The sequence below is a fragment of the Perca flavescens genome, chromosome 6 (assembly GCF_004354835.1).
Source record: "Perca flavescens isolate YP-PL-M2 chromosome 6, PFLA_1.0, whole genome shotgun sequence".
Lineage (NCBI taxonomy): Eukaryota > Metazoa > Chordata > Actinopteri > Perciformes > Percidae > Perca > Perca flavescens.
This window is the reverse complement of record NC_041336.1, coordinates 9,114,601-9,125,947: the sequence shown is the minus strand read 5'-3', so window position 1 is coordinate 9,125,947 and position 11,347 is coordinate 9,114,601. Positions and strand designations below refer to the sequence as shown.

The following is an 11,347-nucleotide window of genomic DNA, read 5'->3' as shown; positions in this document are numbered from 1 at the left end:
CGAGTAGGGTACACAACTTCAGGATCAACTTCAACATTTCAGCCAGAAAAACACATGGAAAAACATCACAATTGACAACATGGTAAGTTGTTTAAATGAGTTTGTTTTAGCGTTAATAAGTCATGAGTTTCCTTCCAAGGCTGGGTGCAAGTGTAGAGTCCACTGATCTGCTTATCTTTACTAAAAGCAGATCTATTTAAGTTTACGAGATAAGCAGGATAAGATTAGATAGCTGCACCCCATCGTGCACCTCATTTTCAGTTTATTATGTATTTAGTCTGTTCATGTTATAATGTATTGAGTCTGATCAGAAAATATGTAAAATGGCATTTGAAGAGTTGCTTTACAAACATATGTGATCACAAAACAAGCAGAAAACATCTTAATTTGAAGATGTTAAATGACTTGATTGATTTTGACTTTTGTGTACTTCTCAAAATGTATTTTTTAAGCTGAATAAATGTCAAATCAATGTGTGCATCAAAACTAACGTTAACTACTTATTACTTTTCTTCGATATAATGGTTGTTGTTGTTGTTGTCCCCAGTGGACTACTTAACCAAGTTTTGTCTTAGAAAAGGTGCCAAATGATGTGAACTTGTATTTTTCTTATGAATAAAAAAACTTAACATTTTCTTTAGGGAGGACCCCTAAACCCCCTGTCAAATACATGTACCTAAGTCTTACACAAACGTAGGAAAAAATGATGTACTTTTCAATTTTAATTTTCAATTAGCAATCTCACAATTCACATGTTATTTCACTCTGCAGTTTCTGACAGTAAAATGGCATTAAACAGTTGCTTTACAAACAAATGTGATAAAGAAAAGCAGAAAGCATCTTAATTTGAAGATTTCTGATGACATTTGTTTGATTTAACTTTTGTGTAGTTCTCACAATGTACAGTATTTACGTGAGCTTTTCAATCAGCCACCATATAAATCCTTCACAATTCACTTGTTATTTCACTCAGCATGCCTGTTATTATCCGTGCATGCAAACTCATTACACTACTATTGCTGGTGTTCTATTATTTGAGGCTAAACGCGACGTCAAGTTGTGTCCATCACTCCTTCCTTCTCCTCTAGTCTTCAAATTACCGAGACCAAGCTCGGTATTCTACAGATTCTACTGAAGATGAGGAGACTTCATCCCCTTCCTCCTCTGCAGGAGAGGCCGCCAAGGTCACCCAAAGCATCCTCTCCTCCCCCTTCTCTGATTACTTGATTCAGTCTCTTTTGGGGGAGGGCACCTTTGGAGAAGTCGTCAAGTGCGTAAAGTCAGCCACTCAGGAAACGGTGGCTGTGAAGATAATGAACGACAACAACTCAGCAGCTGATGTACAGAACGAGGTAGAACAGAAGTGATGTGTATCAAACGGGCGATTCTAGGATCCGACCATTAGGGGGGGCTCAGCCCCTAATTACAATGTGACACGGATACAGTGCCATGCAAAAGTGTTAACCCCCACCCCGCTAAATCAGTAATTTCATTAGCGATAATCTTTGAGCTAGCTCCTGGACAACAACGTCAGCTAACGTTTTTTGACACTATTAACACCATGATGGAACTGAACCTGACACTTTATAAGTCACAGTAATAACGACCAGTTTGACACAATGTTCTAACATTCAGCAATTTGAGTTGCTTACATTTCAATTTGGGTTCTAATCTGCGCCAATGAAATGACCAACTTCTTCTCTGGGGACTACCAACGTTAAACTTCACAACCTCACTCCTGACAGATTGGAGCGTAGCCTCAGCTTGAGCCCCCCTAAAAATGGTCTAAATTCACCAATGGTATCATAGGCTTCATGTATGCTTTGAATGCACTTTAAACCGTTCTACTTAAATCTAACATCTCATGTGTTCCCCAGGTGGCCATCCTTCAACAACTGCAAGCTTTCGACCCAGACAAATTCAACTTTATCAGATTCATGGACTCTTTTATCGACGGAGAGTACGTTTGTCTTGAGTTTGAAATGCTGGACATGAATCTGTGGGATTTCTTGGAAAAGACACCTTTACACTTTCTCTCTGTAAAAGAAATCCGGCCAATCCTTCACCAGGTATGTACTGCAAGAGGTTTATGTAAAAGGCAAACAGGAGGTGGACACATTCAGGAACCACTGAACATTCACCCAGTCCCGTTACTGTTGCTGTGCCTGACAAACTTTCCATTCTTGCATGATGCAGTTTACAATGACGGTGACAAAACTACAAGAACTACTTAGTTATGTTTTTAATAAATGGGACCTTGATTTCAGTCAGAGTTGGGCAAAAGTAGCCTTCTCATTTCAGCCAGCGACCATGAATTTTGTTGGCTAAAATGACAATTGTCTCAAGCAAGTTTTATCAGCTGTTGGTTGTAAACACCTTCTCCTGATTGGTTTTAAAATGAGAACCCTGTAAAAGTCAGGGCTGTCCTTGACTAAATAAATTCTTAGTCGACTATTAACACTCATAGGATTTTGTCGACTAATCGATTAGTTGATTTAATTGACGGATTTGTGCACTTTAAGTGGCTGTTAAGACTAAAAAAGTGCAATATATACCATCTGTTAAACTGAGTTTTTCCACAGATAATCATGCAAAAACACAACTTTAAATCTTGTGTTTACCAGAGATTCGCTCTTTAGTTTCTTGGAAATAAATCATTCAGCGTAAAAAAAGCATAAAAAATGACTAATCGTCTAAAGAAATCTTAGTCGACTAAGACCAAAACGACGGATTAGTCGACTAATCGACTAAGAGGGGGCAGCCCTGGTAAAATGTATCTGAAATATGCACTTGGTGGCACATATTGTGCTAAAAGACGGAAGCCAGGCACAAAGTTCTGACCAGTTGATGATTGATGGAGCTAAGGCTGCTACCATGTGACTGGACAACCTTCTTTAGCGGGTTCAGCGTACAGTCAATTGTTGGGAATTTGTCATTACAGTGATATTTGAGCGCATTTTTTGTTGTTCATATTCCCTAGACAAAATAGTCTACTGGGTGGACAAAAAGATCCATACTATTGTACTTAAATGTATTCCACTGCATTAAATTATGAGCCATTTCTATTTCTGTTGAACTTCTGACTGTAAATCAGTAATTTGGTCTGAAATGACACTGAGCTCAGAACTTACAGCGCTCAATCAGCAAATATCAACTGATCGGAAGTTCAATGATTGCCCTTATGATTTCCTCATGACTTTCAGATAGCCACAGCTCTGCAACTCCTGAGGAGCCTTGGAGTTGTACATACAGATCTCAAACCAGACAACATCATGTTCGTGGACCGTGTAAACAAGCCATTCAAGATTAAGATTATTGACTTTGGCTTGGCCCGTCATGTCTCTCAGATCGAATCGGGCTCATACATGCAGCCACGCTATTACAGGTATTTTACAAGTTGACAACAAGGCATAGCTCCAGCTTCAGATTTTATTTTTCTAACAAAGCAGCCAAAATACAAAACTAAAACAACGTATTTGCATTTGTTTTCTTAGGTCTCCAGAGGCCATCCTGGGATTTCCCTTCACAACAGCCATTGACATGTGGTCTTTGGGCTGCGTTGCTGCGGAGCTGTTCCTGGGCTATGTGCTGTACCCCGGCGACTGCGACTACGACATGGTCAGTGTTACACTTAAAACTCAGCAAAAAAACATACTAACACTTTTTGGTTATGAACAGTAAGCCTATCTTTAAAAAAACATTTTGGCACCACTCTCAAGTCAAGTCAAGTATAACTTTATTTGGGCTATTGGTTTTGCAGCAGTGACAACAGTAATCACACAAGATCAATTTAAATACATACATATATAAATAGTAAACCGAGCGTGGTTGGGTGGTCAAGCTGATATTACCTTCGTCTGTGCTTTAATTATGGAGCTAGATTAGTTTAGTTTAGCATAATGACTGAAAGCAGCGGGAAATGGCTAACAATCTTTTCATTTAAAGTGCTCATATTATGATTTTTGGCTTCTTTACTTTATTGTGTTATATTTCTTTTTTGTGCACGTTATAGGTTTACAAAGTGAAAAAGCCCAAAGTTCACCCTAAAGGGACTTACCATCTCCAACAGAAAACACTGTTCACAAACTGCTCCAAACAGCTCTATTGTAGTCCAGCCTTTACTTCCGTGAAAAATTTGTCACTTTGTAACACACGTTATAATCAAGGGTGTAAGCGAGCATCCAGAAAGCGTACCTCCTGAAGGACTCTGAAGCGTGCTGAAAAAATTGTGGCCGATCCCTCCCACCCCGGCCACAAACTCTGTAAATCACTCCCATCTGGCAGGAGGCTGAGGTCCATCAGGACCAAAACCTCACGCCACATGAACAGTTTTTTCCCATCTGCCACTAGCCTTATTAACAAGGCCCGGAAATCACCCTGACTCTCTCCACACTCCACCCCTGGCTCTTCATGCCACTGTACTCTCTCTGCTGTAATGCTCTTTTTATTTCTATTTTTATTTTTAATTGAATACATACTGTGTACATATACTTAGACTTATATTGTTTAATATTCCATTTAGAGAATGTGTGACGTGCACCAACAACACCAAAACAAATTCCTTGTATGTGTTAGAAAATGTAGGCTACTTGGCAATAAAACCCTTTCTGATTCTGATTCCTATGGGGAGACTCTTAGGCTAACAACACCCGCTGTTAGCATTCTATTGACTCCCATTCATTTTGGCGTCACTTTGACAGCGAATAACTTTACATCTGAAGCGTTAAAAGACTCTATTTGTCCATTGTTTATTTCTAAAGAAACACGACAATGTATAAAAGGTTCCATTACCTTGTATCTCACGTCATGGCTCCGTAGCAGCAGCTTTTGTAAAAATAGGCTAACGATTGTGTCATAACCAAATGACTTTCTGTCGCACAGTAGAAGAATTACCGTATAGTACAGAAGAAGCTTGCAGGCAGTTTCGACTTACAGTAGCTGTTTAAGTTTGATTACTAATGTTAACTAGCATTTTAGTTAGCAATACTTAGCCTGTGCCCATGTTATCTCCTTACATATACCTACGCTCGCTAGATTGGGAATGATAGAGATTTCTCTTGGAACAGCTACCAAAAGACTTTCAACTTTCAGACAGGTTGCTCATGTCACATCTACGTCGTCTCTCTCAGTTGGAGGCTGTGCAGTAACACTCAGCGCTCACCGGAAAAGTGCTTCTAATTCACTTCACTGGTCTCCATTGAAGTCTAAGGCGTTGCTGTGTCCAGCTGCTAGCGTGGCACGCCCTCATACTCTGCTTCTTAATGGCTAGTAGTCCTTACCTAGCTACTGCGCATGTGCGACTCCCAACAAAGATGGAACAGAAGTGCGATGCCTCACTCTGTAGCTAAAACAGAGAGCTCAACACACAGGGTGAAAAGAGGAGCTGCAGCAATGTGCAGTGCAACAAAAAATTGTGTTTTTTGAAAATGAAACCATGTAAATCTATTTTGGTACAATCTCTAAATACAATTATGAACCTTGAAATGAGCATAATATGAGCACTTTAAGTGTATTGTGTATTTCCCAAAATGTGAAAAATTGTTCTTTGATTTAGGCATACGACGTGAGCTTTTCTGCATCAATTTGATGATATGAAACTAAATCTTAATATTGTTATATGTACCAAGTGTAACTGACTTTGTGACTGTGTTGTGTCAACAGCTCCAGCATATGGTGCAGACTCAGGGTCAGCTGCCACACGAACTTCTAAACAACGGCATCAAAACCTGGTGCTTTTTCCGTAGAAACCGGGGCCGTAGACGTAGCTGGAGATTAAAGGTACAACCAATCAGTGGCTTTCACCTAGAATGTCTTACTTTTTTATCCCTTTCTTTCCATCAGTATCCTTGTCTTTCCATGTGCCACGTAGTGTTTGGGACAGATTAGCTAAACAAATATTATTTGTCTTTAGACGCCATTTGAATACGGACAAGTCACCCGCAGCGAGAGCCATTTCAACTCCCTGAATGACCTGAAGAATGTAGGAAGTCCCATTAGGAAAATCAAAGTTTCAATGAGAACATTTGCAAAAAATCAATAACTATGAGCCACAAAGATTAATAGAGATTTTACCAACTTTTGTGCTTTATTCTGATTCAGATTAGACCAGCCTGCCATCTGTCAAACGAAGACACCATGGCAGAAAGCAAAGACCAGGAGAACTTTGTGGATTTGCTCAAGAAGATGCTTCATCTGGACATCGGTCAACGGATAACACCCGGCCAACTTCTGGAGGATCCATTCATCACCATGTGCGACCTGGCTAACAGCTACCCCAACAGCTTTTAGTAAGTCTACAATAAAACAAATCAGTTTGGAACCTCTGTGCCGGTGAGGATGGCTGGATGTTGATTTGTCGTCCATTGCACATGCTATGTGTCCTGATCTTTTGCACATCCCTCGACATTTTTACACATCGTGCACTAAACTATTCAACCCTTTATTCTTTTATTTTTTCTTATTCTTTAAAACAGTCATATTTTACATATTTGCTTTTTTAATTCTTTCCTTTTTTTTGATTTTTGGTTTATTTATTTAGCACATGTAAAAAACAACAATGATACATTTACAAGTCATTAAGTATAAAAGACATGCAAAGAAAGAGAGAAAAGTAATCATAAAAACCCCCAAAACAAATCAAGAAACATGTTAGGCTATTGATAAAATAAAATATGTTCCACACATTTTTTTTTTTTATGATGAAGGAGAAAGTTTCTGTAGGCTGGGAGGGAAATAATTCCATATCTTAGAACCTCTGTAATTATCCAATTAATGTGTTAATGTTTATGTATGCATCATCCACCAAGGCTTCCTAAGTGTTACTTATTTGGCAATAAATCCTTTTCTCGTTCTGATTTAACGATTGATTTTTATTTATTTTTTCCAGCGTGAAATTAGGCTGTGAAATGATGGAAGTCTGTCTGGATCAGAGTGTGAACCCTCATGACATGGATCAGCAGCCGTGGCTGAACCCGCAGGCCTCCACCAGCACCGCCAGCCTGGACCAGCACAACATCCCCGGCCAGGTCACTCCTGTCTGGAACCGTCGCCAAGAGCATCCCTTCGTACTGAGGATAGCATCGGCCGTCTCCAGCAGCCTCTCCATCCAGGACCAGAGCCTATCACAACCACAGCAACTCAGCTTCTCTGCTGAGGAGGAAATGACAGCGCTGCCCTCCACCTCTGAGGCTCAAATCTACAAAGGTGAAGTTAGTCCTGTGAGGAAAATGAAGAGCGACTCTTTTGAAGCCTTACAAAGTGGTGACATGTAAGTGATGTATAACTTTCCTTTACTGATTTTACAATATATTTACCATATATATGGTGCCAGTACCCTAATTTGGCAGTTCCATGACATGATTATCGCATGTGTCTTAGATATTTTAGTATTCATACGTATATATCATAGGGTGACCCTGAATAGTCGACTAATAACAATTCGCTCTAAGGAATCTATACTGCCGTCAAATCGTGCAGCGTCTAAAAAAGTGGTTGTGAAACAAAGGATCATTCCATTTGGGTTATATGGGGTGCTGAATGTATGATTTTAAATAAAATTCCTTGGTTTTCCCCCAAGAAATCATGATATATAGCCTATTTTGGTATAAATATCAGCCTATTCATAATACTGTTAATAACAATTAGAAGTAAGGGTACTTATGTGGACAGAAATCAGAAGTGCCGGTACTTAGTAGTGAGTACTGGCCCATTTCAGGCACTGATTATATGATATTTTGCTGTTAAAATGGAAGAGATACAAACAGTATGTGGTCTATGCAGAAGCCTGGAAAGCGCCCTGACAGAGAGCAAGAGGATTAAGACAGATTTCATCAAGAAACAAGCAGGTAGGCTCAACTACAGCAGCTCACACTTGGGATCAACTGTACATCAATAATTATGCGTAATAAATGTTTGAACTTACACACGGCTGGTGTAACAGCCTGCAGTGTATATTTTAAATCAATTCAAGAGGTAATGTTTGACAGGAGAAAGCAGGGGGTGAAACTCAGCAGTCAGCAGTATTTTTTTGGTTAGAATGAAACATTGCTTTCCTTTAACTTTATAAGCATTGAAACATCATGTATTTTTTTTAAAAGAGGTTCCAGCTGAGGCTTCATCCAGCACGGCCAAAGCTAAGCTTCAGAGGAAAAGGACATGGGACACTGTTGTAGCCTCAAACAGTGGCTTAAGGTAGGTGTTATTTAACGTGCTTGTACATAGGAATTTTACTGTTAAAATTCAAAAGTTTTAAACCCATTTCATCCATGCAGAGCTCCAGACAAGGACTCGCCACAGAGAAAGAAGGTGAAGATGAGCCTGCTAAATGACTCAAAAGAGGCCTCAATTATAACTTTGTCCAGTGAGGCCAAAATTAAACCGCAAAGGAAAAGGACACGGGCCACTTTTGTAGCCTCACACAGTGGGTTAAGGTAGGTGTTATTGAACTTGCTTGTACACAAGAATTTCACTGTTGAAATTCAAGATATTCAAATGCATTTCATCCATGCAGAGCTCCAGACAGAAACTCGCCAGAAAGGAAGAAGATGAAGATCAGAGAAACTCTGTCCAGTGAGGCCAAAATTAAGCCGCAAAGGAAAAGGTTGTGGGACACTTTTGTTGCTTCGAACAGTGGGTACAGGTAGGTGTAATTTAACTTGCATGTATATATATATATATAAAATGTACTGTTAAGATTCTAGAGTTTGAAACAACATTTGGTTTAAATGCAGAAGTGGCTCTCCAGAAAGAAAGAGGAGGACGATGAGCCTGAATGAGGTGGAGACAAACGATTGACACAGATTCAATGAGTCTCAGTTACACAAATGACACATTTGTGGGTAGTTTTGGTGAAACTTTAAAACCTTTTTCCCCACAGATAAGCGCCACAACTGTAACCAGGCTTTATCCAGCGAGGCCAGAAGTCCAGAGAGTGACAAAAAGTAGGTGTTATCATGTCACTTCCCTGTTTTGGCTGAATTACTTTTACAGTAGCATTCGAGAGATTTAAACGTTTGATCTGTGATGATGAACCTGGATGAGGGTGCACATGCACGTAAAGGTAGGATCATCATGATGCCAACTCACCCTAAGCATCAGCTGATTTTAAAATGAAGTGTCTTTAGGTCTGATACGTATCGAAGATTAACATTTTATCAAAGAGCTGGCATTACAAACTTGAGATAGGTTTGAATGAAGTTGGCATTTAATGGACATGGGAGGTCTAATTGCTATTGGGTTGCAATATGGAAATTACTGCACCTGGTCTGGATGTTCTGCATTTTTAATTGGCAGCAGCAGGGTGCAGCTCCCCCGCTGTGGTTACCCATGCCCTTCAATCCTAAAAAAAGACGGTACCAAACACCACTGGTAGCTGCTGTCCACCTATAGTGTAATCTCATCATGTAGCTAAACGGGGCAGGTTGTAGTTTAAAATAGAGGACATGGTTGGTAATATGACATGTGAGATTTTGCTGGCTAGTAGCTTGAAGATCCCATATTGTAAAAGGTGAAACTTGCTTTGGTCAGCAGGTCAAGGTGCTATATAAATACTGAAAGTATCGGTCAATTCACAGAGAAATGCACAAAGCCCGTATTCAGAAACTGTGCCTTTAAACGAGCCGTCAGGACTACAGTACAGTTGTGATGTCACAACTATACTATTAAAAAAAAAAAAAAAAAAAAATGTGCCTTTTAAAGCTTTAGTGTTTAACTTTTTGATATTAATAAACGTCTGTTACATTCAAGCCATTGCCAAATGAGTTGCCACAAAGCTAATTAAGACTATCAGCGCCACACAACACTCTCTGGATTTCTCAGTATGGCTGTGTTCAGAAGATTGTGTTGTCCGGTGACTTTCCCGTGCAGAAGCTCAAGTGAAGATAATTACCTCTTCTGAAGAGTCCATCATGTTTTTTTAATCCTCCGTGTCGTCTTTGGCTACTAGCAACTACGTGGAGGAGGGGTGGGGGTGCATGCGCGATCACGGAAGGCTTGTATCATGTGGACGCTCCAACAGTGTTAGAATTCCTCATGGGGGCGACAGAAAATATGCACTATAGCTTTAATCATGTAAACATGTTCTAGTAGAAACCCCCGAAAAACAAGTTTGAACCTGAAATGAGCCTAATATGTCCCCTTTTAAACCATAATCAGACTCAGACACAAAACGCAACAGAAGTGGATAACAAAACATAACTAACTCACTGGGGTTCCCATTAAAAATGTTCACGTTTCAATATTTTTGTCATTGCTTGACAGCACCAAGCCATGGATGTGAGCTCAGCAACGCACAACGGAGCCAGAGTGATGAAGGACCGCGAAAGACGGCGGAGGACAGCAGAGCCAGAGAGACGATGTTTGAGGACAGCAGTTCCACGGCCCAGGGGGACATCAGAACATCAGGAGGTTTGTAGGTTTATCAGTAACGCCTGTACAGGTGGAAGATTAAAACACCCAGTATAATATTTTGCTGTTATACTGGTAGTTACTTTTAAAGAGCACTCCTTCTCTCCTACATGTTTCTAGATTTAATTAACAGCACTAGATATGTTTGTTATGCAGCCCGTAAGACATTAAACTATCTCTGGGAGGGAGTTCCCTCTTGTGCAATCCTTGCCGAGGTTTCTTCCAGCCTTTGACGTTAAAGGGTTCGTTTGGGTGTTTTTTTCTTGCACGCTTGAGGGAGGTGTCGTCATTACTTGGGCTTCGAGTCCTGGTAAAGCAAAAATAATTATAAAAAATATAAAAAGGAACTCCGCTGAGTGCAGTGATGCATCCCAGAAGAGTCCATGGAAAATGGTCCATGAGTTACAGCATGAGCGGGAGTGTGGCTAAAGTATATAGGACGGGGCAGACTGTAAAGATAAAAGAACTCTCTGCTGAGTGCAATGATGCCTCCCAGAAGAGTCTAAGACAAATGATTTATTAGTTATGAGAGGGGAATGATTTAAGAAAAGGGGGCAGGGAACTCTGCTGAGTGCAACAATGCCTTACATAACAGTCTAAGAAAAATGGGTCGTCAGTTAATAAGTAAGTAAAATTTATTTATATAGCACTTTTCAAGGAAAAAAATCCCAAAGTGCTTTGCATAGAACATACAATATGATACATATTAAAATACAGTACACATATAATACATAAAAAATAAATAAAGTGCAGACAGGTTAACCAAAAGCTTGTTTAAAAAGATAGGTCTCTAACTGAGTCCACAGAAACAGCAAACGGTAAGGGAGGAGGCGTAGCGTTCCAAAGTCTCTGTGCTACTGACTCAAAACATCGATCACCATGGGTCTTAAGGTGGTCAGTAGATTTAACATATTAGACCTTAGAAGGCAGTTCATTAGTTATT

General features: G+C 39.9%; 1 protein-coding gene across 1 annotated transcript; it reads left to right on the top strand.

Moving 5' to 3' along the window:
- On the top strand, positions 1-10,412 carry LOC114556821 (homeodomain-interacting protein kinase 2-like). The gene is made up of 16 exons (XM_028579869.1): positions 1-82; positions 1,089-1,352; positions 1,878-2,069; positions 3,204-3,385; positions 3,495-3,618; positions 5,662-5,778; positions 5,912-5,980; positions 6,100-6,287; positions 6,887-7,267; positions 7,780-7,844; positions 8,097-8,190; positions 8,271-8,429; positions 8,510-8,638; positions 8,730-8,775; positions 8,876-8,939; positions 10,258-10,412. Exons 1-16 carry the CDS (start codon positions 80-82, stop codon positions 10,410-10,412), a joined length of 2,232 nt encoding a protein of 743 aa, XP_028435670.1. The 5' UTR covers positions 1-79.
- The last annotated feature ends 935 nt before the right edge of the window (positions 10,413-11,347 follow it).